We start from the raw sequence: 24,872 nt of genomic DNA, 5'->3' as shown, positions 1-24,872 counted from the left end.
GAGTGTTAGCCAGCGCCATCGCTCACAGACCTTGGCGGCGGATGTGCAATATCCTGTCTGCTGCAGGCGTCACGAGCACGTGATCTTTTTAGGGGGAAGGCAACCGGTCAATAAACCCACACGTGCTGCCTGAAGGCATCAATATGGCCGGATTAGAGACCCTCGTTATGAAATAAACTAGAAGAAAGGGGGTTAACCGAGGGGCTTAATAGAATTACCAATTAAAAATCGGGCCCCTCGGTTTAGATTTAGGTAGATTTAGGTGCACGTTAAAGAACCCTAGTTGGTCCAAATTTCCGGAGTCCTCCACTACGGCGTACCTCATAATCAGAAAGTGGTTTTGGCACGTAAAGCCCCATAATTTAATAAACTTTTAAACAGAGCGTACCGGCAGGATGACGACGCCAACTTGAAACGAGAACTGATGACTGTCTGAGTCGTTCCGACGCGAGCTGCACATTCGGATGAAACTGACACTCTCTTCAGGACCCACTTAGATACCATCGTGGCGAACAAAAAACAGTACGAGAGCAATCTGTCCAGCGACGCACTCGAGGACATGTGCCGCGAGCTACTCAGCGAGGATCGCCAACAATGGAGCGAAAAAAAAATTCAAGGTCAAGCACAATCACATATTCAAGACCAAAATAGACCGGCGCTGACAGTACGCATTGAGCAGGCTGAAAACATAGACATCGTCAATGGAGCAAAGCACGGAAGTAGGACCACGTGCAGTGCAGTCAAAGTGCGTGACGACGTCATCAGTGCCAATGACTACTGCATTGCTGAGCGATTCACAAACCGAGAGCAACGCTCTATCATACTCGAAGTGATCCATCGTTCAATGATGGTCGACATCCAACCGCTCTAAGTGTCCCTCAATGATCGTGCTGGATGTGGCAAAACATTTACACTCACCTTGCTAAAGCATACAGCTGTCTCTACTCGACGCCCGCCAGCGAAATGAATGCGTAAGTCACCACCGCTACAACTGGAAAGGATTCGACTTCTATTGGAGGAGTCACTCTGCATTCGGTCTTGAAGACCATGAAATAGCACGTATAAGGCTACGGTGCAGTGACTTAAACACATACCGCTGCGCCTTCACTAATATCAAATCCTTCATTGTGAATGAGATAAGCATGATGGGATCTGAGCTGCTCGTTAAGGTGGAAGCAGACTGCGACAGCCTACGCAATGCTTTGACACTCCCTTTGGAGGACTCGACGCCTACATGGTTGGCGACTTGCGTCAACTCCTCCCCGTACAAGCAACTGAGGTATACCGAAAGAGCAAACGGCAAGTGAGGCTCCGCACGGACAACCCGTGGACAACCCTACAGTATCATCCTTTGGTTCACGTGGTGCGTCGAAAAGACAAAACCTTTTCATCGTTTCTAACGCGCTTCGGAGACGGCGAAAAGCTAACGGAGGGAGACGCCGGATTCATCGAAAGTCATTTCGTTACGCGAGAACAGGCGGCGCGACAGTGTCTGGACGGCGTCCGCCTCTTCTACAGCAATGAGGACGTTGACCGCTACAATAACTACTGTCTGGCAAACGAGAGTGATGTGACGGCGTGTTTGGCCTTTGAAGGTACACTGGAGCTAAAAACGAGACAATGAGACGTGACGCCGACGCAAAGGTTGCAAAAATAAAGGTTGTTGATTTCGGCGGAGTGCCCAGAGAACTCAAATTGAGCATTGGAAAATAGTACATGATTACAGCTAATAGAGACGTGTCTGACGGCTTAGTCAACGGCAATGTTGGCTTACTGAGGCACATAGAAACGAACGAGAACGACGATCCACAACGTCAGAGGCTCGAGCTTCCCAATGCGTCAGTGGGTATGGTCGCAAAAGCCAAAGCAAAACATGCCAGGGTGCACCACCCTGCAATACGACCCCAGTGGGTGCCCATAGACAAGCGCAATGTAGCCGTAACGTTGTACAAGCGCGATAACGTTACTTGCAAGAGGGTGAACATGTACACGTATGCACATACTGTGTACGACTACAATAAGAGGCACCCTTTGCGGCTTCTGTACGTCGCACTATGACGTGCGACCGCTGTTGAGGGCTTCTACCTAACACATAGAAACGATGACTTCACATTTAAGCATCCCAGTGGTACCACAGATCGAAGTCTGCGCGATGAGATGGTTCTGCTAAGCAGGCGGAAATTAAGCACTTGTCTAATCGGACAATTGATAGTCTGCAACAAGCCGCAATAAACGGAGACGTCTCATTCATGTTCTTCAATGTTCAAAGTCTACATGCCGACGTCCCGAACATTGAAGCGCATTGCATAATGCCGAAATCAGGTATGCTGATCCGGAATCGATTGCCGGGTTCCAACGAGTGTGCTACTGGAAGCGGCATTCTGTCAGGTGCGGTGGAGTGGCCATTTACAAGAACAAAATGGCCGCCCATTACAAGAACTAAATGGTCGCCCATTACAAGAACTAAATGGCCGCCCATGCTGCCCTTACCACCTGATCACGAAGGCAGGTGCGCACTGGTTGACGGCACTGCTGACGCACGCGTTATGCAATTCAAGTACAGAGGCGTCGACGCTGCACTGGCCGCTGTGTACATTAGCCCCTCGGCGGCGCAAGAAAAAATGAAACATTTCCTTGCGCTTAGGTTTGCTCAATATGCACCCGGGGCATTAGTCCATGGTTGTGACAGCACCCGTGCAAATAAACTGCCGTTGGTGTTCACCGGGGACTTCAACGTCGATTTGAGGAAACCCAAAAATTGCTGGCTGACAACGTTTATGCAACAGGTCTGCGGTGTGCGCCTCTTGAGCTGCGACTCCAGCACACCATTACCAACTTGCAGAACTGGTGGTGCAATCGATCGGGTTTTTGCAAGGGGAATTCAGACGGACACCGTCCAGCATTATTTTTCGTGCTTCTCCATTCACGCGCCCGTGCTTACCATTGTGCCGGCGTCGCAGCGTCAGGACTACTCTACGCAAGCGGTCGTTTAGCATATCAACGCTTCTGCCACGATGTGATGCGCCGTGTGAGCCAATAATAGTGCTAAGCTTTCCGCTGGTTACGAACAACGAATCACAACAACGCCTCAAGCAGACACGTCCCTGTGTGCTCTGTGAACTACATGGACGAACACAAGCGGTGCACGCAAGGTAACATTTCACATCATATCAGTACTGTCGTATACCGTCAACAACACCGCCAAATACTGTCAATGAATGCAAAAAGCCCAGAAAGCTTCGCTTACATCGATTCCCATAGTGCGTGAGGTCTGCATATGTTTTTATAGTCGGCGTGAAACTAACGAGTTCTATAACCACGCCAGTTCTGCGCAATCATTTGGCTTAACTATTGTACCACAGAATAAACTTACCTGAGAGAATTTGAATAACAGTTCTTACTAAAGCACGAATATCCTGCCTGGATATGCTATTGGCTTCTTATGATATGATTAATAAAAATCGGGCCCGTCGCTTAACGCCGTTTGCTGCCGAAGGAGGGTTATACAGTATAGCAACGGTGAGCGTCGACTTTCTTCTCGTATACTCCGAGTTGTCCTCTAAAACCTCTGCGTGCTCGTTTATGAAAACCTTTGCTCGGAAGCGCCATATATATAGTATAATCATGGGGTACCCTACCTACGGAAACGAGAGGCAATATAAGAAGATATGGGTGGTAATGAGAAAGTCAATGTAATGTTTAAGTGGCGTAGAGCGACCACATTGCATCAGCAAGCCACAGAAAAGCTATAAAACTAGGCGTGCGCTAACAGTTAGGCGCCTCAGGAGCCACGCTCTCTCTCCGGAAGGTCAACCAGGCATTGCAGTAAGTGAGAACGCAATCGCCCCCCTCCCCCGCGCATGCTATAATGCTCCCGGAAGAATGGAGGGGGAAGGAGGCATCGTTCCCCGCGACGGAATTACCATATGCATACGTCAAAGCAACCGGATTCATACGTGCGCCGATGGCTCAATTCCAGTGGGCTCCGCAAGCTTGAGCCCGCGCACCGCTACCACCGTTCGCCCTAGCAGTCACGGGACTATGTTCTCTCAGGCCTGGCACAAAGTAAGCAGCCAGTCCGGAACATAATTTACAGTAAAACATAGTTGGACACTTGAAGTACGTAACGACGCCGCCAAGTGGCCCACGTTATGTCATACACTGACTAGCGTTCTTCGTAATTATCAACATTTTCCGAGATTGCGCTCTTCTGTTTGTAGAGCAGTCGCAGAGATGTTTTCGGCGAAGAGTGTGCAGTCGTCGCCAGCCACATCGCTCTTTCTACTGGCGATCCTTCTGTGCGCCTGGGCGACAACGCCTTGCCTGGGAGGCGCCGAAGCCAGTGCGAGTTCTTCGGAGACAGGGTGGTCCGAGGCGAGCTACGTCCAGAGGCTGAAGGATTGGATCGCCAACGCCATGGACCGGGTGCCACCTACGCTCATGCGCAAGTTCCTGGAAGCTGACGTGTCGACTGAATGCAGCCTAGGCCTTCTCAAGATGATGCGAGGATTCCGCAACCTGGAACCGTGGGCGCTGCGATGTGAGTCTGCCTGCGGCGAACGCGACACCTACAGTAACACAGACGCGACAACCGCTTGTTTACAACTTGCTTGCAGTTACGGGACCAAAAGCTAATTATCAAGGAGGGGGTTGGACTGAGAACGGGTTTTCGGAACGGATATCCGCCAATATTGATAGCTATCTACATAATGTTCAAGGTGTCACCCTATAACAAACAGTTCTTGCGAGCAAATGCCTTCGTTAATCCGGCAGTACTCACAGGAGTATACAGTCGTTCGCACATGGGGACTGTTCCTTGTTAACGATAGAGAAGCATGGACAGCCGACTTCACGATAGCTGACACTGCGAGCATATGCACAAGCGTTTCTAGATTGCGAATGGCTTTATGAATTCGACCTTTATTGCGGGCTACTAGTGAAATTGTGGTGTTTAGCGACCTGATACTGCACAGTTGCTTAAGAGCGTCATAATAGGGGGTCCAGGTTAATTTTGACCACCTGGAACTCTTTAATGTGCTCACGTACACAAGTGTTTTTGTATTCAGCCCCTATTATATAGAGTCTGCCGCGGCCGGGATCAGACTCGCAGCCTCGTGCTTAGCATCCCAACAGCATAAAGCTATTGAATTAGTGCGGCGGGTTGGTGTTGCTATGAGTAGCTATCGCGAGTATTTATAAGGCGATACCATATACACTCCAGGCGCATTTCTGCCGTCGTCATCGTCGTCGACGTGATGTTCCGTATACCAAGGGCGCTATAACGTAAAACTATTCCAAACTTTTCTATTCCAATTTTGCTATCACCCCTCCACGATTGGTCAAAAACTTTTTTCGACCACCCCCACTTCACCTGTCTGTCACGCGACGTCACGAAAACCGCGATACCTCCCCATCTGATATGATGTGTACGCACTGATTCTGCATGATTTGACAGAAAAAAGAAAAACAGTTATTTCTGATTCGACCCTTTTTCGCCATTAGCCCTCGGCTATTGGTAAAAAGTTTTCGGGCTGCACCCACTTCCTCTGCCCGTCGCGCGATGTAACAAAACCGCAAAAACTCACCGCGTCAAGGTGACGTGTACGCGATAAAGATGCATTAATATGCCGAACAAAACTGAATTTTCTTCGGAATAGCCGCAGGCTGCCCCGTTCCGAAAGGAATAAAAGATGGCTACCGCCGATCGCTCAGACGCTGGCTACTCGCACCTGCCGGAGAGCATGGGTGTATTTGCGTATAATAAAACTTCTTGCGTGGCCGTGTAACGTTTTCGAGCACTTTCAGCACGTTTACCCCCTCATTTTGCCAACTCTTCTTTGCCGAGGGTCCGTTTTAGCGTCATTCTTGAGCTTCCGTTGCATGCCGCCGCGATTTTCGACCAGCCACCGCAAGCTAAGTAAAGGAAAGCCGACCAATCGTATACGCCGGCACCACCCTCTTCATCCGGTTATCGACTTTCAGTGCAGTGGCCCGGCCCCATCAAATCCCTCTCCACTTGAGCGTTCTCCTCGCCTCTTGTCAGCCAATTAGATACGACAAGCCGCTCAGTGTAGGCAATGTTATTCGTTTTTCAAGCAAGCAAAAGTGACCTCCTATGAACGAGGAGAGCGTTTGATTGGTCTGTTCAGACAACCCTGCGGGTGACCGCCCGGTGCTTGCGTTGGTGGGTACGCAAATTTGACGTCAGGAGATTGGAATAGAAACATACTGGAATAGTTTTACGTTATAGGGCCCCAAGGACGATAACATCATCCTTGCGCGCCGTATGCTGCATATGCGAGTGAAAGCGTGCGAGGATAAGGCGATGATTGCGGCTCAATCTTTCGCGCCAAGGGAGCAAAGCCGGGAGGAAACGCGCCATCTTCCGTCACGCGCAAGGCGCCTATAGGAGTGAGGGAGGGACGAGGGAGGGACGAGGGAGGGGGGCGTTCTACTCCGGCAGCTACTGCGTGCTGCGCGGCCGCGCATACCCTATTTTGAAAGTGATCTGCGATAGGGACAGAGTCTAGGCGCCTAGGCGCACCGAGGGCCGATAGCTTCGTGTGCGCTGTCTTCTCGCCTTTTGAAGCGAGAAGCAGCACGAAGTCCAATTCCCTCGCTCCTGCTGCCGCGCTTCCTCACTCTAGCCTTCTGCCAGCGAGTTTCACCGGTCCTCGATTGATATGTGCTCATGTTTGCTTGCGCGCGCGAGACACCACGCTTGTTAATGTAGTTAGTAAGCGAATGTAGGCAAGTTTATACGGCCGATAAAACTACTATCCCTACTTTGTATATCTGTCTATTACTTTGCTATCGCAATCAACGGTGCGCCTTCAGGGCGAAACTGCGACTTTTTTGTTTGCTTTTTGTTTTCGCACAAGTGAAATAGAGTATCAGAAAGCATGTCAGGTACGATATGGCATACGATGTACGTAAGCGAGCATCCTCGACAGGTTGATAGATGTGGAATTTACGCGATGAAATAGTGAGCATCGTATCCAATGCGCCGGCTCAACAAATTCTGAGTTGCGCGAAGCCTGCCTGAGAGAGTGGGGCAAATGCTCATGCATGACCCAAATATGCCTGGAAACGAGGGGCATTGACCACTTCTAATACGAAATCATTATATGTACCGTGAGGCAGAAAAGCCGGAGTTGTAGACGAGTAGTATCAGAAATGATTACCATTAGTGACGTCATCAGCCTCCTGTCAGTAGTAATACAGAATTAGTGAGAAGTTAGACTAAGGCGTCTCAAGGTAAATTGAATTATGGTGAATTAAAGTAAAATAAAGTGGATTAAGGTAGATTATGGTTGGTACAAGTTAGAGCAAGATGGATTAATGTTGGTGCAAATTAGAGCAAGGTGGAATAAAGTGCAATAAGGTGGAATAAGGTTTGTACAATTTAGAGCAAGGTGAAATAAAGTGAATTTCGGTGAATTAAAGATGGTACAAATTAGAGCAGGGTAGAGTTGTGAAGGACATGTGTCAATTTATGACGTCACAGTGTTAGTGCAGGATGATTTCCCAGTCGTCACGATAGCGCCGATAGGGTACCGAGCCGTCGCTTGACGATCGCCGTTGTCTTCAAACGCGACAGCGTTAAGGGCCCCGTGTCGCAGAAAATCCGGCGTCGGCGTTGAAGAGAAGTTTATTTCAACAAACTTAATCAGAAAAGTGCATGTGCACTTGATTTGATGTGCAGAAAGAAAAACAACAATCTTACATAACATCAACAGCTAGGGCACATTATGATGAAACAGCAAACATTGAGATTACATACAAGTCTGGCAAGTGTTATTACCTGCCCGGGAATTAAAGTGTCAGTAAGGTAACAGCTACGCCGTAATGCGCCCATTGCTGAGCTTTATGAAGCGTGTCGACCATTTCCGCAGGAACTGGTCTTCATTTAGGTTGATCAGGCCCACGCAAGCCTGTTCATACATCTGTTTGTGTAAGCGGCCTAGAAACGGGTACATCTCTCTTTGGCCGACCCTGTAGTGCCACAGCACCTCTTTGTCACCGCAACACGAATGCTCCCCCGCACCACAAGACAATTTCGAAAAGGCTTCGCGGTTGCGTTCTGGGATCCAAGATTACATCGGCCATGCTCCACAGTAAGAAGCAAAATGTTTTTGCAACGGTACAATAAAAGAGGACATGCCGTAGCATTTCTTTGTCTGCACTGAGGGCAGCGGTTATTGGAATATATTCCCCACGCTGCAGTGCGGTTCCGCATAGGCAACGCGGGCCAACCTCGTCTCCACCCGAAGTCGCGCGCCTCGGCCGGCACGGCCGACGTGTTCAGCCTGCGCCAGCTGATGCTCCAGCAGCGATGCAACTCTTGCTGTGTCAAGTGTCCTATTGCTATAGTAATTCGCACACCTCTGTTGCCGGTGTGTCAACTATATCTACGTTTGGTAAAGTTGATCTATTGGAGTTAAGGCTGCTGCATACATATTTATAAGATGGCTGTGGCTGTTCAGCCGCAGGTCTTATTCTTATTCCTGATAAAGAAAGCTTTCTGGACGGGCCTAGAAAAGAGTCGACAAGTTTCCTGCCGGGATATTCAGGATTGTTCACGAGGTCGTAAAAAAACCGCGCAATGCGAGGACGGAGCTCATTGTTCTGTTACACGAAATGCTAAGTCCACCGAGGCTCGTTGGAAGCCGAAGGAGCGGACGTGCCACTGATTCTGTTTTATCTTCCCAGACAAAAGAACCACAGAGTGAAGCTAGCCTCTGTGAAGCCTTGTGTGGGAGGTGCGCTACGCGTGCAACGTAGTAAAAAGCCGTGCAAATGCTCGATTTCCTTATGTAGCGGCGCTCGGCTAACGTCAACGAGAACTTCGATGCCACTGGCAGCTTCCTTTCTGCCTTCCTAAGCATGTAGGGCCACGTCTCCTGCGCCACTTTGCCAGATGAGAGGAAAGCCTTGAAGCAACGCCAAGAAGACGAAGACGCGCTGCTTCAAGTTTTACTCAAGATGAACCAACTCGCCCAAATGAAGTTGTTGCTACTCCCAGGGCTTTCATCCCTGCTACCCACTTAACTTCTTCGTCAAGCGCAGTTGTGAAGTTGCCAAAGGCCATCGCCTTATTTTTGTCTTTATTGAGAAGGGCTTCGGATAATTCAGAGTAATCGTTGAATAAACGTAGGAAGGCACAGTAGCAGTCTTCGTTGCTTAAAAGGAGGGACACTTCATCTGGATATGCAGACACCTTTATTTTGCATTGGACTGGCAAGGCAAATCCACGTATCGCTGGGGAAAGTGAAACGCGGCTCAGCAAGGAGTCAAGACAAAGAACGAACAGGTGATGGCTAGTGAACACCCTTGCCTGAGGCCGCGTGCGACCGGGAAAGAATCGCTTAGGCAACCGTTGACCAGCACTTTGGCCGATAAACCCGAGTACAAGAGGACGATCTTGCGTACGAATTCGGCAGGAAAACCGAATACTTCCAGCACACCGAATACATAGCGATACTCAACTCGATCGGAAGCTTTCGCTTGGTCCAGCGAAAGGAAGTAGCCTGGAATTTGTGTCCTAGAGGCGAACGTAAAAAAGATTCCCTGTCATTGCTAGAGATGAAAAAAATTGATCGGCCTGGTACGCTACACATTTGGGTCTGGTTGTTTATGTCTGTAACAGCACCACTTATTCGCTAGAATTGAAGAGACTATCTTGTAGTCCGCGTTTAACAGCGTAATCGGCCGCCAAGACCGTGGGTCGGAGACCTGGCCTCCTGACTTAAGCAGAAGGACGGTACGGCTATCGCGGGAAGAATCTGGCCAAATGCCGTCTGATATGAACTTATTAACCATGAACAAACGCGCTTTGACGGCATCGAAATATCGCACATAAAACTGGATTGCGATACCGTCTGGACCGGGCACAGAGGAGGCATTTATGTCTTTTACTACACTCTTAAACAAAATTACATACTTTGGGTCATATGTTGCCACACAACGATAACCGTCATCTGTCTTGCCCGCATTTCTTTCTTTAACGCTGCGAGCCCGGTACGTCCAAGTGACGAACGGCATGCGCGTTATCAGCATGACGGAACATTATCGACAGGAAAGTAGTGAGCGCAGCGTTTTCAAGAAAGGAAACGCAAGCAAGACAGATGACGATTATTGTTGTATGACAAGATACGACCCAAAGGGTGCACATTCCCTCAATTCCCTCAATCTTTCACCGTAATCATTCCTGCACCAACTGGCTTCTTCGGCAGTAAACACCTCGCTGACATCATCATCATCATCATCATCATCAGCCTGGTTACGCCCACTGCAGGGCAAAGGCCTCTCCCATACTTCTCCAACAACCCCGGTCATGTACTAATTGCGGCCATGCCGTCCCTGCAAACTTCTTAATCTCATCCGCCCACCTAACTTTCTGCCGCCCCCTGCTACGCTTCCCTTCCCTTGGGATCCAGTCCTCGCTGACATGTATGTTGTTTAATATGTGACGAGCGGTCACTGCGAGTGCCATCCGGAAGCATGACGTGAGGGATTCCGGTAGAGAATTTTTCCCCTGTTGAGCCCGCTCATATGCACCGGAGCACGGCTGGTTTGGACAGAGAATTACCCTGGGTGGCAGCCTGACTGGCAGGCAGCTCTAGACGACAGTCTAAGTAAAGTTTCGTATCTGGTTTTCAGCAAGTCTCTTGTTGACTATTCGCATCCGCCCAAGCACTTGATTTATTTCGCGAGTGATTCGCGTTTTTCGATCGCGCTCTGCTGGACTGAGTAGCGGGCTCCACACCGCCTTTGAATCGTCTAAGTGCGGTACTCCCCGTCGCACTCGCACAAGGCTACCAATGCAGCGCCTATCGCAGCGATGCTCTCGGGATCTCTAAGCAGATTGACTTCAATTCGCCATCAATCCCATTTCATGGTGGTCTCGACGAGATCCAGACGCACGGACAAAGGGCGATGATCGGAAATGCGGGGTGTACCCGTGGGAAAGACGACTTTCGTAGCTTTCGATATAACAGCTAAGTTCAGGGGAAAAACAAATTCATCTAGCCTACTTGCTGAGTGGCCTCTTTCCAAAGTTGGCCCGAATACGTCAGTGTGCAACTGCACCCGCGTATCGGAGAGACGAAACTGTTGGACAAGCGGACGTAACGCTCGTATTACTCGATAGTGACGGGACCGTCCGGGTCCACGAGAGTCGCGGCTCTCTTTTAGGCAACAGTTGAAACCCCCGACTATTAATGTCGGGTAAGGCTCTAATATGTATGTGTCAAGCGATTCGAAAAATTCAATTGAATTAAACTGGCGTGCGGGTGCATATATCACGAGTGTCCTAAACCGTCTTGTGTTCAGAAGAAAATCGACTGCTAACGTGCGTCCGTCTAAACCGTACGTACCGTTCGCTCCCTTTCTAAAACGAGGACTTAAAAACACTACTCCCATGCCCCAAGGCACAGCGTTTATCAGTGGGAAAAAGGCATCAATAGCAAAACGGGTCTTAAAATTTGACACATTAAAGCATGTCCGGGAATTGCATTCGTGGAAGAAAAGCATGTCAACGCGTCGCACTCGCGCGTAGTGCAGCACCTTTCTCTGTCGACAGACCGGAACCATTGAACATTCAAGAGAGGAAATGCACCATCGCCATGATGCTAACGAAAAACGTCGCCATGTTTAAAGGCCTAGTTAAAGGGTTCCGCCCATGACGGAACCGGGTACGCGCAACTTTTTCGGGACTTTCACTTTGCTCTCTTTATGCGAACTGCTCGAGTCCGTTTCTGCTTCGCATACTCTATTTATCTCTCGCAGTGTCCATTGCTTCTGCCATAAGGAGAAGGTAGGCAGCTTGAATTACTGGATTCTATAATGACTAGTCCGTTTTTTGTACTTACGGAATCCGCTGGTCTGTGCATGTACCGTCTGCCGCATGGTGCCAGGTGTCGGCGTCTGCCAGGCGTGGGGGTGGTGGCCACGGCCTACCGGATGACGCGGCCAGTCGATAAACTAACCGGCTGGCATGTTGTCTTCGTGCGCTGTGAAGTCCATGCGGATAGCTATAGGGGCTTGTTGGGACGGCATATCTTATTTTGTTGTAGCGCAGGCTGAACGACAAGGACAACAGAAAGGCACTTTTGACACAAACAGGGCTAAATTTCAACAATAGATTTATTTCCAATTCTCGTCGGTAGATATACCCTCTAAACGTCATACAACACATGGAAAAGCTCGGTAAACATGAACAGAAAAAAAAACAGAATCACGCGCAGGCGCTTTTTTACCACACAGACTGACAGACATGCACACGTTCAATGCGAACGAAGATAGTCGAGCTCTTTTGTGGATAATGAAATGGAAGGCTTACTGACGCATGTGCCACCAAATTTTGATATGTCTCTAGCTTCTATTATCAAGCGCGTCATCTCACACCTGCTTATACTAATGATGACTGTTTCTTTAAATCTGGGTTTCTATTTGCATCGTTGGCAATGGATGGCAAGAAAGCCGTCAGCAGCCACGTTGTTTACTTTATTATTGTGTTCTCGTAGCCTATCATTTATGGATCTACCTGCCTGACCAATGTAGGATCGTCTACACCCGAGAGGAATGCGATATACCACACCCGTGATGCAATAAATAAATTTCTTTTTGTGTTGCTTTTCGAATGCGGTACCTGATATTCTTTCTGGCCTTGTGTTTCTGCACAGGCTCACTAATTTATTAGGCGCCGAAATAACGACGTTGATGCCACTCTTTCCAGCGATATTTTTTTTTAAATCTGTGCGAGAAGCTATGTATGTAGTGGATGACAGCATCCTTTCTATTGTTTATGTCATTGCTTGTACCATCCACCTGCTCCCAACTGCTTTCCTGTGCCTTCTTAAGCAATCCTTCTGCGACTGACACAAGCACGTGGCTCGGGTAACCAGCGCCGCTTAAACGTCAGGCTTGCTGTCCGAAGATATCGTGCATTAGGTGCTGGCATGGGGGGGGGGGACTTCTTGAGTGCTTCACTAAAACACATCTTCGCGATTCACCTCTTCACAAGCTTCGTATGCACCGAATGAGTCTTCTGACTCGTCGATTATGAGTTCTGGAGGAGAGGCCGTGTAGCTTGACTTTGCTTTGGTTGCGCTGACTTCAGTACTGCTCTTCTCAAAATAGGGGAGTGGTGGGAACTTCGTGTTGCGAGCTGTCTGAAGCCTCCGATGAAGACAGTGATTCAGAAAGTTCGTTGCCCTTCAGGAGAGGCCTGAACATCGTGGCCCCGGTCATCTTTGGATTGTTCTCTGGGGAGCTCATCGTGCACTGGTTGGTCGTCGTCATCCTCATTGCTGACAGGAATGTTAGTGTTAGCGGCTGCAGTGGCATAGGACCTGGGCAGGAAGCAGTCTGCTGTGACGTGGTTCCCGGTACAGCGGTGACAAGGCGACATGCACTTGGTGATCTCGTGACCGAAGACTTCGCACCTTTCGCAAAGCGGTGTCTCGCATGCCTTTCCTAGGAGTCCTTCCATCCCACACCGTGAGCCCATCTTCCAAATTCCTCGGTAGTCGAACATGATGCGATCGTGTTGTATTGACATAAAATTTGGCACGGGCTTCGCCATTTCCATGCGAATGACCCTTAAGCCGAGACCAAATTTGGGTCGTCCTTTGAACGGTGATTCTTGATTTCTGGAACATACGGAGACAGGAATGCTACAAGTGCGGCGTCTCCCACTTACGGGGGGACACGGAAGGCGAAAATGTAGAGGACTCGTGGTCCGACTTGAGACTGGGACCGAGGCACCATTCAGAACGAAGGAGCCCTGGGAGGGCAGCACAAAGAAAGACATTCAACAAGAGCGGATAGTCCCATAGAGCCCAGCGGCCGAATTGACTGTAGCGCACCAAGCGAATGGGATTAACATCTTCCAATGTGGGTTTTGGGCACGCGCGTTTTAAACGCTACCTAACACGCGTTGTGCCGGCTGCGCTAATCGACAAGGCTATATTTTTTTTCTTTTTTGCTTCTGCTGCTCAACCGCGCGCGTTCTTAGTAGGGAATAGGTTTATTTATTACAAATGATTACGAAGGATTTTTAGAAGCCTCCATCGAATCTGTGCCACGTGCCATATCATAATGTAGACACAAGACGCCTTGTAAATGAGGAAATGTTTAGTTTGATCAACATAAATGCTCGTTCCGGGTTAGTGGTGCGTTCCATATCCAGCTTTTCTGGACACGTACCTATTAGCGCCCCAAGAGGCCCCGGCACGAAGGTAGCGCGTTTTAAATGGAACGAGTGGTTTTTTCGCGATTAACTAAAGCTGCAGGTCGATTATTGAAAAAGACAGGCGACAGATATGTTCTAAAAGGAAATCCACATGAGCCAAATGCAGGGATCACGCTGTGGCAAGCAATAATTTTGTTCCCAGAGCGGTTAAAGATTCAACAATGGAAGCCTATGGAAACGATGAAATTTTGTACTCGATTTTCGAGAGAAAAACGGTAGTTGTCATAAAACTACGGCTGCTATCAAAAATAGCCGTTGCAGCGTACGTAGTCCGGAGATTCAGCTTTCGATTAATACCTATATTGAATTATGGGGTTTTACGTGCCAAAACCACATTCTCATTATGAGGCACGCCGTAGTGGAGGACTCCGGAAATTTCGACCACCTGGGGTTCTTCAACGTGCACCTAAATCTAAGCACACGGGTGTTTTCGCCCCCATCGGAATGCGGCCGCCGTGGCCGGGATTCCATCCCGTGATCTCTTGCTCAGCAGCCCAACACCATAGCCACTGAGCAACCACGGCGGGTACGATTAGTACCTATCTCGACTCTACACATGGCGTAACACTGTTCCCTAAGGCGATTTTTAAAAGCACAGTTGTGCAAGTTCACGTGGTATCTATAAAAACCTAAGCGTATTTCTTGCGGCAGCTTTGAAAGCCGTGGCCGAGTCGTTTAATCGCTCGCATCTCTCGTTCCGCGTCAGGCTGACAACGACTCGATACTGTGCTGCGTGATACTTTTTTTAAAGCTACGTAGGACTGAGTTCGACAGTCTCCAACCAGATGCCTGAAACACAAAACTCAAGATTTGGTTTCAGTTTTGGTTTTTTCAGAAGTGCTCTTTATATAACATATTTTCTAGTTTTACTTCCTAAGACATTGTAGTGGGTTGCTTTTTTGTTAAGTCATCGCTTTTATTATCAGATTTTATTCTTTGGACAACAACAAGCGTGCGCATGTCTTTCTCTTACGTAAAAAAAAATACTATCCTGCCTTGTAGCATGGACATACGGAGGAATTCTGGACATTGCACCTTCACCATCCTGTGGAACTTCATGGCAATGCACATGCGTAACGGAATGGGCAAAATTTGAGACAATTTCATTTCTATGTAATAGCTGAGTATCAATAAGTTTGAACTGTCTGCGCCAAGAAGGTATAGCCTTTTGTAACAATATATGCATTTATGGCACTTAGTCGGAACATTGGTGGTGTGTTAAAGCAATGTTTTGGACGGGTATGGGCAGTTATGTCACACGAAAGGAGCAAATGGTCTTGCAGCCTCTCAGCAGAGGGTCCATTGACTTGAAGAAGCGCGAAATTTAAACCGTAAAGGGATTTATCACAGATGGAGTTTTGAGCGGTGATTGCAGAGCGAGTGTCATTCAGTCTGTTGGCACGCACATGTTTTTGTGAGGCAACAGGGAAGGAGACGGAGTGTATATGGGTGTGGCCCACCTTGAGCGTGCATGCGTGTTTACTTGTATTTGCGCGTGCGCGCGCGTTTGTGTCTCAGTATTTGAATATGCGTGCGCACAAGTGCGTGCATGCGTGTGCGAGTAAACGTGTGTTTGTGTGTGCGTGCAGTTCCGTGTCCGTGCGTGCGTGTGTGCGTGGGCGCGTGTAAATGTGAATGCGGGCGAGCATGTGTCGTATCTGTGTGTGTGTGCGTTTTGTTAATAGACAGTTTTAGTACTGCGCCATGATGATACGTACGCAGCATCCAAGCGCTTTACGGAACGTAGGAGCGCGTGTCACGTTAGGGCTTGTAGTACTGCGAAATGCCTACGTACTACGTACGTAAATGCCTAGCGGGCGAGCGTTAGGCGATGGGCGCATCGAAGCGCGTTGGCCGCGTCCGCCAGTACGTCGAACCATCTGTCGAACTATGGACACTGTTGATCTTGCCAAGGTGATGTAACGTGTGGGCACGTTCAAGCTACGTCGAACTATATATAGCCCTTTAAGAGGCTCTACTTTTAATACGTACGCAATACACGAATCATATCAAGAAAAATACAGACCGAGCACTCGCTTTCTGAGGCCGACACGGCCATTTAAGACGAACTGCGCCAACAGGAGGTCGAGCCTTTCGCGCGAACAGCGCATACTGAACACATTCTCAAAAATTACAGGTTCTCTTAAGACATCTTTTAAGAGGTGAACGGTGAAAGCTTACTCTTCCTCCGCTTATCATTCGCCTTTTTCTCTTTGCCTCTTCTCTCTCTCTTCTTTTTTTCAGTCATTACTGCTCACTACGAAGCATTTTTGTCATTTTACATCAATTATGCTCATTACAAGCCGTCGTTAGACATGTTGGTCATATCATAGTCATTAGTAGTAATTAATTACGAGGCATATCAGTCATTAGTCATTAGTGGCCATTACTAAGCATTTTGAGTCATTTCCAATCAATTGTAGTCGTTACAATTGGTCGTTAGACATATTGGTCATTTCGTAGTCATTACTAGCCATCACAAGTCATTTTAGTCGTTATTAGTCATTACTGCTCACTAGTAAGCATGTTTAGTCATTTCTAATCACTTGTGGTCATTACAAGCCATCGTTAGACATATTGGTCATTTCGGAGTCATTAGTAGTCATTACAAGTCATTATTAGTCATTACTATTAATTATCAACCTCTATTAACCTCTATTATAACGTTATCATTCGCTAACTGTCACTATCGATCGTTTTTCATCCTTTAATCTGTCTTCATATGGCGTGATGACGCTTCGGCGGACACTCCGGCGGAGGTCTGCTGACACAAACTTCACCATGAGCCTAGAAAGCCTTTCGCCTTAAAAACGAATTTTCTATTTTTGCTATGCATTCCCATGGCTTCTGCGGGTCCACTTCACGCAGCAAAGCCAAACTGCAGGCCATCAAAAAGTACAGCCTTCCGCTGGTCGCTTTTGACGCTGCCATTTTGCGAGAAACTTTGTCTCGTGCTCTCCCGAACAAACGAGAACCACGAGAGCAGCAGGCAAGGCTCCCTCAGTGGGGGGAAACTACCCGGTTTCGGAGGCAGAGGTAATTGGCGTCATCTCTGTATTGGGCGAACCCGAAAATCCGTTTCCCTTGCATGGCCTCGTACATCGTCGCGCGCACGCGCGCCGATCCAGGTGGTCGAGCCCTTCCCCCCCAACTCCTCTCCAAACGCCCTCCCTCGTTACTCCGTCGCAACTCACTCACCTTCGACTGTATCCGCGCGCACGCCGTGCGGCCCCGCCGGCCCGACGCCAGCTCATCCCGCTGCATGACGTTTCATAATTCGTTATCTGCTCTTATCGCGAAGCGTGCGCTGCTGTGCGTTGACCGGCGTGGGTAGTTGCGTCAGTTTCGTGGTCCTCGGTAGCTGTGTGCTAGTGCTCCGCGATGTTTCACCCGTTTCACGACTCGTACCGCTCGTGCATCGTGCAGTGGTACGCAAATACCTCAAAAACAAACCTTGCAAGGTTGTTCCGGGTGCCTAAAGACAACAGGTGAGCGCTCAGACCCAATGACATCAGAAGGCGCATGTACTACACGAACACAGCCCTGTCCATGTGTGTGCTCCATGAGGCTCCGGATGTCGTTGCGCCTTGAATTTGCTACACTTGCCTCTTCCCGGTAGAGAAAGCTGACAAATAGATGTTCCTCCTCACTGTCACCTGGTCTATGACTTGTGTTTTTCTGTGCCAAGTCTCATTCTGGAACTTCAGTAACTTGCCCAGCTTTCCATAGCGCCCTTAGTGCTTTTTCTGTGTGTCACGTTCTACAAACGTACTAACACCTGAAAAATTACTGTTCGTGTTTGTGTACTATCTCAGTAACCGCCGATGGGAAAACCATGCGAACTACCTTCATGTGTAGGCATGATACGCTTTTTTTTTCTTCTGGAAAGCATGAGCATTGCAAGTGTCCTACATGCAGATTTTTGCAGTTCGTGTTTATTATACAAAGGAGAGCCCAGTACGTACGACTTAGTGCCTTAAGTGACGTAATTTTATAGCTAAGCATTGCATTCGGGTCGAAAGAAAAGTCGTGTTGTTGGCTTATTTTACCTGGTCTTTGATTGAGGAATAAGCCTTTTTGCGAATGTTTTCTATGTGCTGCTGCAAAAGCCGACTACCTTCTGTTCCCCTTGCCACCGTTACAGAAGTTGTGGCCAAGTGCGGAACAATGCGATAATGTGTATTTCAGTTTTTAGTACAATGTTATTTTTGTTCTGCCATGTCTTTTTCAATTTGTTCAGCAGTAATGAACATGTCACGCATTTCATATACTTTCGTGCAGATTTATGTCAGCTCTTTTTTTTGTGTGGCTCTCAATCAAACAATGTTTGCATTTTATTCTATTTTTTAGGTATTTTGCGTGTCATTGTTTTTGCTATTACCAGTGAGTGTTCCCTTTTTATAGTTGCCATGACTATGTCATACATGTCGTCCAATTTCCTGCAATATCTTAGTGCATACATCAGAAGCTCGTCTACATTTCTGTGTTGAGGGCGTTATATAAAAATCCTGTTTTTATGTGTGTGTACATCAAACTGCCTTCGCGTTTTCTAGTGCTTTCTTTTGTTATTTCACCGTCTGTGAACTTTTGTGTTTAGTACTCTTGTATATGTCATGCACCTTTCACTTTTGCTCATTTTTTGAGCTTGTATCACACTACGTTATAAGAAAAATCTGTTTTCGGAAACGAAGTCATTAAAGCGAGACTAAACATCTGTTGTGTTAAAAGTGCATTTTTTTTTGTCCCGGCACATGCTGGTATAATATAAGGGCAAGACTGCGTGCGTGCCAACGCATAGCCCACGGGGCACCACGCGCCAGCTCGCAAGCAAAGAAAAACGTTTGGGACAGGAGGCGCCGCGTGGCTGCAATTCCTGTTTCCATGACAACGTGAACAATCGCGTGCGCCGCCATTTTGCTTGTGCGTCGCCCATTGGTTAGGGCCGTAACCGAAGGGTACCTTGGCGATAGCGTCGAAAGAGCGTCTGCTCGAAAACAGCCAATGGCAGCCATGCGGAGATTCACCCCCTTGGCTCCCTACGTACGCACGCAAGAATCGGATGCGTGCGCACGCAGCGGCCGCGTACGCATCACGCACCGTTCGTGTTGCGTTCCGCACATGCGCACTTTGCCGAAAGTAGCGATCTTACGTATATACGTAACGTACGCAGTACTAAAACTGTTTAATGTGTGCGAACATGAGTGCGTGCATGCATTTTGGGTGTGTATGCATGCGTGGGCGCGTGTAAATGTGAATGCGGGCGAGCATGTGTCGTATCTCTGTGTGTGTGGGCTTGTGGTAGAGTGTGCGAACATGCGTGCGTGCGTGCATTTTTGAGCGTGTATGCATGCGCGGGCGCGTGTAAATGTGAATGCGGGCGAGCATGTGTCATATCTCTGTGTGTGTGCGTTTGTGGTAGAGTGTGCGAAAGTGCGTGCGTCCGTGGGTGCATTTTTGGGTGCGTATGCATGCTTGAGCGCGTGTAAATGTGAATGCGGGCGATCATGTGTTGTACCTCTGTGTGTGCGCTTGCGTGAGTGTGTTCGAACGTGTGTGCGTCCGTGCATTTTTGGGTGTGTATGAATACGTGTCTTACCAGTACTCACGTACGGGGCGGAAACCTGGAGGCTTACGAAAAGGGTTCTACTTAAATTGAGGACGACGCAACGGGCTATGGAAAGAAGAATTATGGGTGTAACGTTAAGGGATAAGAAAAGAGCAGATTGGGTGAGGGAACAAACGCGAGTTAATGACATCATAGTTGAAATCAAGAAAAAGAAATGGGCATGGGCAGGACATGTAATGAGGAGGGAAGATAACCGATGGACATTAACGGTTACGGACTGGATTCCAAGGGAATGGAAGCGTAGCGGGGGGCGGCAGAAGGTTAGGTGGCCGGATGAGATTAAGAAGTTTGCAGGGACAACATGGCCACACTTAGTACATGGCCGGGGTAGTTGGAGAAGTATGGGAGAGGCCTATGCCCTGCAGTGGGCGTAACCAGGCTGATGATGATGATGATGATGAATACGTGGGCGCGTGTAAATGTGAATGCGGGCGAGCATGTGATATATCTCTGTGTGTGTGGGTTGTGTTAGAGTGTGCGAACGTTCGTGCGTGCGTGCATTTTTGGGCGTGTGTGCATGCGTGGGCACGTGTAAATGTGAATGCGGGCGAGCATGTGTCGTATCTCTCTGCGTTTGTGTGAGTGTGTGCGAAGGTGCGTGCGTCCATACGTGCACTTCTGGGTGTGTATGCATGCGTTGGCGCGTGTAATTGTGAATGCGGGCGAGCATGTGTCGTATCTCTGTGTTTGTGCGTTTGTGTTAGAGTGTGCGAACGTGCGTGTGTGCATGCGTGGGCGCGTGTAAATGTGAACGCAGGTGATTGTGTCGTGTCTCCAGAAAGTGCAGCCCAGGCTTCACTGCGCTGTCGATCGCGTTTTACCGAAGGAAATGGAACATCCGCATTGCCCTGCTGGGATGGTCACGGGAGGTGCATCCGTACACAAGACACGACATAGGCATCGCGCCAAATTTCGATGGCAATAATTTTCGAAAGGCGTTCGTGCGCGGGGTAGCGAGAATGGCAAGGCTGAGAAATGAGTGAAAGAACTTTACTGGAGTTCCGTTGAGGACGCGGGAGTCGTCACGCACCCGGCTAGCCCCGCGCGGGACTTCCAGGTCTAGCCCACCGGCCTGGTCACGGGCACGCCGGACAGCCAGCATTTGCTTGTCTAGAGCGGGACCACGCAAACGCGAGTCCCACTCTTCCTTGCTGAACTTGGGGTATCTCGACCCGCACTGCCGGAGCATGTGTGCTATAGAGTGGAGGTGTGCCCGCTGGACGGTCAGGCATCGTCGCGATATACGTCGAGGCAAACCGTGTAGAACGGCAAGACACGGATATGCGCCGGTCTGTAAGAGTCTAAGAGAAACGCCTGTCACCCTATTGCACTGACCAGCGTAGCGCCTGCCGCGACCGTACTCCACTCACTCGGAGGAGAGAGTCGAGTCCGGCCGTGCACCACAGGGGCGCCTGCCAAATTGCTTCGGTCCTCAGCCGCTAGGGCGCTGCGCATGCGCATTTCGGCGTCGCAAAAGGCGGATTGTTGGCAATCACACTGGTGGGCTACTTTGCCGGCGTAGTCGATTCCGCGTTGCGCGCCTAGGCCTTTATTTGCAAGTAGTATCGGCTCCTTCATGGGGGCGACTCTGCACGGCTTTCTGGGTGAGTGCTTTTGATTCTGGCAGTCCGAGCAAGAGAGAACGTACTTGCTAACGTCGGAAAACATCTTTGTGGGAAAATATCCCCCTTGTGTGTATGACGGCGAGATGGCCTGCCGTACTATCGAGATGACAGTCCTTTAAAACCACCGACCTGAAATACCCTGGGGCAACGAGTGCCGTGCGATCTTGATGAAATCATTTCGCTGTTCTGTGTAAAACACCATGGAGAAACCGAAAGCTCCGTGCCGTTCCTATTACTTTCCTGACAAGGGGTATGTTCGGTTACTGTGTAACTACAGGCTTGTGTAACTTCTCTCATCTACGCGTCTTCCCTCTGCTTTTCTCCAACATCCACATTACACCGCACGAGCAACGGTAAGGGGTTTCCCTCGCTTGCTGGTGCGGAATCATGCGAAAGGCAGGAAAGCGTTTTGGAGTTTCTATGCTCGAAGCTACTGCGCTGCCGTAATTTTTTGTGGGTCCCCTTTGCTCGGACAGGCAACCCGAGGGCCTTACCTTTCGGTAGAGTATAAAATGGTCGGCCTAACGGGCCCTCTACTACCGGCAGTCTTCGTTTCCCGAGGGGTAAGGCTGCTCACCCCAAGTATCGCGTTGCTCCATCGGTTGGGGTCAGTCTTTTCGGAACCGTTACTAGCACTGGGGCGCGAGGTAGCCGATGCGCTCGCAAAGCTGGCATCGGCGTTGCCTCTCGTCGTCGCCATATCTCCTAGGTGGCCAGTGCGCTGGAGAACCCATCGTGCACCTTTTTCTATAGAATTTAAGCGGTTTGATAACGAAGCTATAGAGTCCGCGATCGCCATGAGGTCCCTGTCGTGCTCGGTAGCTTCTCGTGGGCAAAGGCCCTCTACCACAGCTCATGTACCTAAGCATGTCGGAGGCGGCTGCATAGCTGCTGCAGCGGATGTCATTCTAATGGGAGGTGTCGAGACGTTTGGGAACCACGGCTGCAGGCCGGCAGAGAAACAGGTGCCAATCAGTTCTGAATGGAATGTACGGGTTGTGAAAGCATCTTGATTAATACTCTACAAAATCTGAAGCAACACCCAGCAATAATCTGGATTTGTAATAATGATTTTCTCTTGCACGTCCAGACGCAGGCCGCGCATGAGGTGACACAACCAATCCTTTTCCTTCGTCGACAGATTAACTCTGGCGCACTTTTTGTACAATCTTATAATAATACTGCAAGGGGGACACTGATGCCATGCTCCATCCGGTTTTGCAGCCGAAAATGGATCTGAGAGCAGCATTTTGGGCAAGTGGTAATCCATTGCTTAAATGATATTGCGCGACAAAAGAGCGACACGGACATGAGAGAAGACGACACACCAAGCGCAATCACCAAGCGCGCTTGGTGTGTCGTCTTCTCTCACGTCCGTGTCATTTTTGTCGCGCAATATCATTTAAGAAAATGGGTGATTTCGACTGAGGAGCGACTTGCAAAAGATGTCTTTCGAAGTGTCGCCCACTCTTCCCACGAATTAGGGACACCCGTTTATACTTAAGTGGCGACAACGAAATGACGGCAGCGTGATGACAATGGCAGGACAGCGATCGTGGATATATAGCTGTGCTTTCGCTTCCGCTCGCTTACTATACAGTGGCCAGGTAGTCTTCCGAACATTCACTTTAGGATCATGTAGACTCCACGCATTCTGGGAAGTTGGTCTGAGCGAAGCTGTCGAGCAGCCGGTAAGACAAAACGTCGCATCATGACGCGAGATTTGCAGTGGACTTCGACGACGAACACGACCCGCAACCGACAGCACAGGTGCCGGAGAAACGCGACACAGGGCCACCACCCAGCACAGCATCTACACCTTCAGATGTCGCAAACCCTCTCTCGCGCGCGCGACAGCACGCGCCTCTTAAATAGATGATGCTCGGCGACGAAAACGCCGCGGAATTCGGTACTAACTCAGTTGCCCGAGAGAACGCGCTCTCGCCCGGTAAAATCCCGCCGCCGGCCACCACAAGAACGGGCGAAAGATCCCGATGAAGCTATTCGATTTAATATTTGCGGCACTGACTGCATGCCTCTGCGTATCAAGACATGGCCACGGGTAAATAAATAACTTTGCTCACTACTAAAGGCAAGGGGTCAAGGATGTTGAAATGGTCACTCAAGCGAACGTGGTGTTGCTGAGGGCAATCTTTATTATGTTCCACTGAAGAGTAGAGCAAAAGCGTTATGTTTTGGGCGAATTGGTTGTACATGGTTCTTCGCACGTTGTGTTCCATGTACAACATGAACCATGTACAACATACTAACCATGGTTCGCATGTTGTGTGTCTCTTCTTCGTTCGACGTCCTGTCTTTGTGCGCGCATAAGTCTAATAAGAACAGTAGGGATTATCACAAAAACGGCTCTTTAGACGTTTTTCTTTTGATGCGAAGCATAAAGGGCTGCGTGCCCAAATAAGCGTGTAGACAACGAAGGGGAGTGTCGAACGAGCGTTACTTTTTTTTTTTTTTTTTTTTTTGGTATGGCGAGAAACGCAGGAGTGGATCAGCTCTATACAAGAGCGATGACTTTGTTCATTAAACTAAATGTCCTTGCTAAGTTTGTACCGCAGGTTACGAAGCATGTCCATGGCGTCTCATGTGCAAAATGTAAACCGAGTTAGGGTACTGAGCTCTAGCACAGCAGTAGCTAATCTGTCTGCCATTTCATTTGCTGCGATACTCATGGGACTCGGTAGCCATTTAAAACTGACCTCATAAAAAGCCAGAGAAGCAACAGTTAATATTTTCATAATTTCGTGGAACACAGGATTATCTACATGATACAAGAAATTATTGCTTCTAAGGACCGTTTGAAATCGGAATATAGTGTCCAGTGCCGACACAACTCATTCTCGGCAATTGATCTGGAGGTTTAAAATCCAAACAGGCAGACAGTAGCTATCAAAATAATTGTTGTTGTTCTTGTTGTGCGGCCTTTATTCTGGCTATTCCTAGCAGTCTGTAACCACAGATCCTTCATTTACATGCCAGTATCGCGAAAACTGTATTACTCGCAGTGATTGATGCATCCGGCAAGTACCCGACGGGAGCCTTCCAGTTGTCGCGAGCTGATATGGGCGCCTTCGACCAATGCGTAGAGACCGCGCTCTTCAACGACTACGGTGAGGAGACGGTGCGTGGTCAATACTGCAACCTGTTAGTTTACCATGGCAACAAAACGGACCTGGACGACCTCATCTCCTTGGCCATGCAGTTTGCGCATCCTCGGGTGAGGCAGCGATTTGATCAATGCATCTGTCTGATAAGTTAGAATGATGTATAAGCCTTGAAAACTAGCGTTCGGATAATATTTTGTTGGTGCACGGGTAATAATGTTGCTGTGCAAGCCATTTAATGA

General features: G+C 48.9%; 1 protein-coding gene across 1 annotated transcript; it reads left to right on the top strand.

Moving 5' to 3' along the window:
• Positions 1-1,145: 1,145 nt before the first annotated feature.
• Positions 1,146-24,872, top strand: LOC129381044 (uncharacterized). Its single transcript, XM_055063509.1, has 3 exons — positions 1,146-1,279; positions 4,221-4,540; positions 24,532-24,872. Exons 1-3 carry the CDS (start codon positions 1,146-1,148, stop codon positions 24,783-24,785), a joined length of 708 nt encoding a protein of 235 aa, XP_054919484.1. The 3' UTR covers positions 24,786-24,872.

The sequence above is a fragment of the Dermacentor andersoni genome, chromosome 1, assembly GCF_023375885.2.
Source record: "Dermacentor andersoni chromosome 1, qqDerAnde1_hic_scaffold, whole genome shotgun sequence".
NCBI lineage: Eukaryota > Metazoa > Arthropoda > Arachnida > Ixodida > Ixodidae > Dermacentor > Dermacentor andersoni.
Note: the sequence above shows the minus strand (reverse complement) of the source record. Positions and strands in the feature narration are given on the sequence as shown.